The sequence below is a fragment of the Micropterus dolomieu genome, linkage group LG23, assembly GCF_021292245.1.
Source record: "Micropterus dolomieu isolate WLL.071019.BEF.003 ecotype Adirondacks linkage group LG23, ASM2129224v1, whole genome shotgun sequence".
NCBI classification, from domain to species: Eukaryota; Metazoa; Chordata; class Actinopteri; order Centrarchiformes; family Centrarchidae; genus Micropterus; species Micropterus dolomieu.
Window position 1 is genome coordinate 9,120,467 of NC_060172.1, and position 6,000 is coordinate 9,126,466.

Genomic DNA, 6,000 nt, shown 5'->3' on the forward strand with positions numbered 1-6,000 from the left:
TTAGGTGCCTCTCAACAAGATGATGGTTAATCTATAATGCTACAGGCAGCCATCTACTGCGAGCCATTAGCTCTGATGATCACTCTGAATGGTCATACAACACCCAAGTAATGTGAGGCCATTTAAGAGGACCAGGAGCACCTTGGGGTTTAAACACAACAATATCCTCCTCCATATTCAAGGATCATAAGCTCCACATGAAGTAGATGAGCACCTTCACCAATTGCCAACACCTTTCTACATAAAGAAAACTCTTACAAGCTAATAAGAATAATAATAAAAAACTGTATAAAGTTAGATCGAGTCAGGATTCATTTTGCCTTTTTTTCCTTTATTGCAGACTTTTTTTCAGTTTTACTTGTATACATGTCAAGACTCAGTTCACCAACTGTACCGCAGTGTTGTGAGCAGAATGATGCATGTGAATACAGAAAGTGAGTTTGTGGCCCGCGGGAACATTAACATGCCTGCTGCGGCCTCATGTGTCTTGTTTAATCAAGACGAGTTCGATGACCTTGATTGTCACACTGTAAAATGTTCTTAACCTTAAGCTTCTTCTTTTTTTTTTTTCTCTCAGCGGTCCTTCCCATCTGTTTGGACAAAAGGATTGAGGTCGTTAAGCTATAGCTGATGTAACCCTGTCCCTTCTCACATACATGGCAACACAAACTATAACATATTAAGTGACAAAAACGATGCCTGCCGAATGCCCGTGGACATACATACTGCAAATTTACAACATGAAAAATCATCACATGTGAGTGCATTACATATCTGCTTTTCAAATTAGGTTAGGCAATAAAATATAACACATGATCAAATTAGAAGTAGAGTTAAATGTTAATACACAACTTTATTCTCCTCGACTGTCACTTGTGGACAGAACCTGTTCTTTTTTTACAATATCTCGTTTCATTCATGTTGTTATTTTTTTATTTACATCAGTTAAGTATTGCCTCTTCTCATCAAATAGGCTAATATATACTCACTTTGCTACTAGATGTGTCAGTGTCCTTGTGCTAAACACACGGGTTTTCAGCGGAAACACCTTAATTGCATAACTTCCCAATTTGAAAACAAGTTAACTGCCCTTTTACCAGGAAATCACACATCTTGTCAGCTAAATATACCGTCAGAACTAAAGTGCTTTATGATTTATGAAGATTTTTATCCCGGATGTAAGCTGCCATTCTGGCAACTGGACAAGGGGATACAGATGAGGCTCTTGATAGAAGAAAAAAAATAACACATAACAAAACCAAAGCACAATCTCCAGTCTGAGGAAGAGTAATAGGAGCCCCTGGAATATGGTGATGAGAGGGAATGTATTGGAGCAACTACTCTCAGCAAGCACTCCACTTCTTCTTCCAGAGAAGCTTCAGGACACTTCTCCTCCTTTGCTCACTCAATGAGATCTGGGCAGATGCTGACATTAACTTAATAACAACACAGAAGTTGCAGGGGTGTCCACCTGGCAAGAGGTGGATTTTTAAGGGTTAACTCAGTGGTCAGCAGTGAGAGGAAGTGTGTGAAGCTCGGAGCTGTGACCTAGCTGCTGCTGCTGCTGCTGCTGCTGGGAGGTTTGAGGCAGTCCTCGGTCACGCCCTGAGAGGCCAGCTCAGACAGAACATTGTCCAAATAGTTGGGGTCGGGGTAGCCGTGGCCCGACAAGTTGGACATCATCTCTGTTTTGTGGTGGATGCCGTTCCACACCACCGTGTCGGGCTCTCCCGTGGTGCTGGACGTTCCCACGGTGAAGATGAGGCGTCGCATCCACGCCATCTTCAGCAGCTCCAGCACCTATTCAGAGAGACAAGGAGCAAACATTAGGGAAACATCTGGTGTTTGTATACAGCCCTGGCTCTATTAATTGCCCGCATCCCGCCACACAACACTAAGCCAGCCTATCCAGCCATGATATTTGGGTCAGGTAATGTTAAATGACTTGCCCAGGCACATTCAGCTTACTTTCTAGTTTGCCAACACATTCTGTTGTTGTGATGTTTGCTATAGCAGCAGGAGAGTTGTGAGTATCACTGTCTGGAGCTGCTGAGCTGGCTCTGGCACAGTCTAATCCACCCTGCATGTTAGCTTAACAGCAGCAACTGTGAAAACAGCATGCTGACCACCAACTTAGCAAACATTAATTATATTACTTGCTGTGTGTGTTGTGCTCAATATCATGGTATTTGTCATGATGTTGGATTTCTCCAGAATCGCTTACTCCACCTTTAAGTCCTTTTTTCAAGCAAAAATGCTAAACATTCTCTGGTGACAGCTTTTTTTTTTTTTTTTTATGCTTTTCTTGTTCTTATAAGACTAAACTGAATATCTGAGTGTTGGTCAGATGAAAAACAAGCTATTTGAAGACATTACAGCGTGGGCTCTGGAAAATTGTGACTATATTTTGACATTTTATAGACAAGATTCAACTTATCGAGAAAATAACTGCAGCTGCAGCCCTAATATGCAATTTAACATCAAGTGGTTCAAACTTCTTTATGTCCATAGGGCTCCTCTTCACTGAAGACGACACGCAGAAGGGGAGATTAGTTTTGACAATGAAAGTAACTTTTAGATGCAGCCCTTGTGCTTCGCATTCACATGATCAGCTACATACCTCTTTTACAATATCATGACACAGGTAACATAAATATGTTTTGGCTTTGCTGGGAGGTGGTTTACCCAGCTAAATGGATTAATAGTTGACTGAACATGGCCTCTAAAATGTCATCGAAGAAACCCTGAAGAAGCCAGCTTTACTGGTGAAACAATTTAACTACTCAGCCAGGTACGCTGACTCTGTTGCCAGTGGGACGGACAGAGCAGTGCCTGCAGCCATTAGAGACGGGCTCAGATCAAACTCAGTCTAGAAACAAACAATTTAGCTATAATAGCATTATGTAACTTGAGATAATCAGAACAGATAGGCTGCCTAACTGATGGAAGAAGAACAGTGTTTCCTAAACGCTGTTCGGATTTTAGCCACTCTGACAGGCTCCGGCTGTTTATTGCACTGTGGGACAGGCTGTGCATCCCAGCTGGGACATTTTCATCATCTCAAATCCATGTTCTGCGGGGAACATCACACCACTGGGACTCTGAAGATGAAAATGAGTCTGAGGCACAGATAAACTACAACTGGAATCATTTAATCCAATTTTCCATTAGTGAATTACATCAGAGATTATTTATAGAAGCTAAAGTGTGCAGATGCAGTTGCCAGCAAGCAGGAAATGAGCTATTAATTCACCATGGAAACAACACAACTTTATAATGAGCACAAAATGTTCTTAATTTAATCACACTGAAACACTGCAATCCTGATGGAGCATTATGCAGAGTCTTGTGTTAATGGCATTGAGTTGTATGAACCTGATGTGCCAGGTTGGCCCCTACAGCTCCACTCCGGTCCTCTGGTAATGACTGAATTTCTTTATTGTTTTTACGAGTGGTAGGACATATATGCTGATAACCTCAGTGCTGTGCCATACACTTAATGAAATGCTAAGACCTGAATACCCCCTGCTATATAATATCTAATATAATCCCCTGCAGCGATTAATAAAATGCAGAATTTCATATTCTTTGTGTGGGCCTGAATGAGCTATAGGGGAGCACTGTGGTTTTATGCAAGTAGACACAGACACCAGAGGAATCATAGTAATCTCTGTACGTATCTGAGATCTGTTTCCGCTGCATACAAGCATCTGAAGTGTAGAGTCAGTCCTATTTTTTTTTTACCTTCCTGCCCTTGTCGCTGTCTGGTAGAAAACAGAAGCGAGGGAAGCCTCTACAGCTGTACGGCTGTCCTGGGTTAGGATGCTCAGGGCCCTGTTGGAGGAGCACAAAAACTGACTGATGAATGGACACGTTTAAAGTTTAATAATACAGATCAGTCAGAACAAACAAAAAATAATCTAATAACGGTGTTTTGGAGATCATCAGTAGACGAGCAGCTCAATACAAATCTGATTCAAGTTCTTGTAACTTTAGATACATGCGGCTCTTTCCTGCAATTTATCTGCACTCACGGTTGCAGCAGGACACAAAGAAATTAAGGTTTTCCCAATAGACTGTAACAAAAGGAGGGTGTTACTGTGAACCACGCACAAAGATAGAGAGGAGAATGCTCCTCCACAGCAGAGTCTGAACATCAATCTGTTAACTTTTCCCCAAAAAATAAATAAAACTTTCTTATTAAACTTTCAGACTAATCATGCTGGGAAAGTTTCCCAGAGGTACTATTAGTCAAAAGAAATATTTCTATAAATGCATCATGTAAATCCACATTTATGTAGCTTGTCTATCTATTGTCACATGCTCACTCACACTTCAGTCAAAAGCACTGAATTCCTCATCCTGACATTCAGTAACACTGGTTATTTTAATGACTTGCATCTTTTTCCTTTTTATGAAAATTCTGTTTCACTTACAGATGAGCATTGTTGCGTCTTTTTTGAAATTCCAGCACTTATTACTTTAAACTAAAAGACTGGAGAAAAATCTAAATTAAAGTAATTTTTAAAAAAAAGAAAAAAAAAAAGTGGGCTGAATTTGATCAATTCTAAACATGTCGTCACTGGGCCAGTATTTGAGACCCCTGGCTTAGGCTGTATTTTCAGTTTTATACTTTACATACTTGCCACTGTGGTACCTCAGTATACAGACGTACCTGTATGCCAGGTGGTATGCTGTAGATGATCTGGATGGTGCCACAGTCTGGGTGGCCTGGCAGCGACTGGGCGATGCTGTAGATTTCCATCTTGCCTTTGGGCTGGGTGCCGGTCTTTTCTCCGTAGATCGTCTTACATGAGGGGCACTGCAGACTGCCGTCCTGAGGAGAAAACACAGCCAGAGAGCCTTTTAAACTGGAACGATCAATACAAACCAGGTAACTGCTGATCAAATATTCGTCGATCCACTGATGAGACTTTTGTGTTTGCCTCCATCAACAAGTCACTTTACCTCTGGTCCCATCAACCAGTGCTTCATTGATGTTTGTATATACAGCATATGGTAAATATCCACAATAAAACGCAACATCAGAACATAGGGCAGGAAGAGAGCCATACATGAGCACATATTTTGGCTCATTTACTGCAAATACATTATTATTAAGCATTTTTCAAAGCACAACAGCACAAAAGTATCGTACATGCCGGACTGATTTCAGTGTGGCATATAAAAATCCACTTTCAGAGAGGCATGAAACTTTAGTCCAAAGTTTAGGGTAGTAGGCTTATTTGCTTTCTTGCCAAGAGTTAGTTTAAATTAAACTTTATTTAATCAGGTAGTGTCTTTCCAGATTCAGTTCTCTTTTTCCAAGAGCATAATCTGCATAATCAGACAACCACACAACCAGCGTACAAAGAAGACTCAAATAAGGCCAGACAACTGCAATCGACTTGGTTAAAAAAAAAACAAAAAAAAACATGATTCTAGCTAGGGGGCAGTTTTCAGTTTGCTCCATTTAAGAGGTGCAATGTACCAAGAGTTACAGTGGGGGAAAAAAGTATTTGACCCCTTGCTGATTTTGCAGGTTTGCCCACTTACAAAGAATGCAACAATCTACAATTTTAATCATATGTACATTCTAACAGTGAAAGACAGAATCCCAAAGAAAATTCCAGAAAATCACATCATATGAATTTATAAAAATTGATAACCATCTGATGAGGAAAAACAAGTATATGACCCCCTACCAAACAGCAAGTATTCTGGCTCCTACAAGCCAGTTAGTCTTTCTTTAAGACACAGCCCCAATCCCAACCAATTATCTACATCAAATACACCTGCCTCACCTCGTTACCTGTATAAAAGACACCTGTCAACACCCAAACAACCAGCATCCAACATCACCACCATGGGCAAGACCAAAGAGCTTTCTACGGACATCAGGGACAAGATTGTTGATCTGCACAAGGCTGGGATGGGCTACAAGAGAATCGGAAAGCAACTTGGAGAGAAAAGATCAACTGTCGGTGCAGTTATCAGGAA

General features: G+C 40.9%; 1 protein-coding gene across 2 annotated transcripts in view; it reads right to left on the reverse strand.

The window, feature by feature from the left end:
- Positions 1-310: 310 nt before the first annotated feature.
- dtx2 (deltex 2, E3 ubiquitin ligase) overlaps positions 311-6,000 on the reverse strand; it is a 15,629-nt gene continuing 9,939 nt past the window's right edge. For both annotated transcript variants that reach the window (XM_046040031.1, XM_046040032.1), the window contains 3 exons: positions 4,676-4,837; positions 3,745-3,834; positions 311-1,800 (listed from right to left, as the gene is read on the reverse strand). In XM_046040031.1, the coding sequence (XP_045895987.1) occupies positions 1,549-1,800; positions 3,745-3,834; positions 4,676-4,837 (504 nt within the window). In that variant the 3' untranslated portion in view covers positions 311-1,548. The remainder of the gene's footprint in view (positions 1,801-3,744; positions 3,835-4,675; positions 4,838-6,000) is intronic.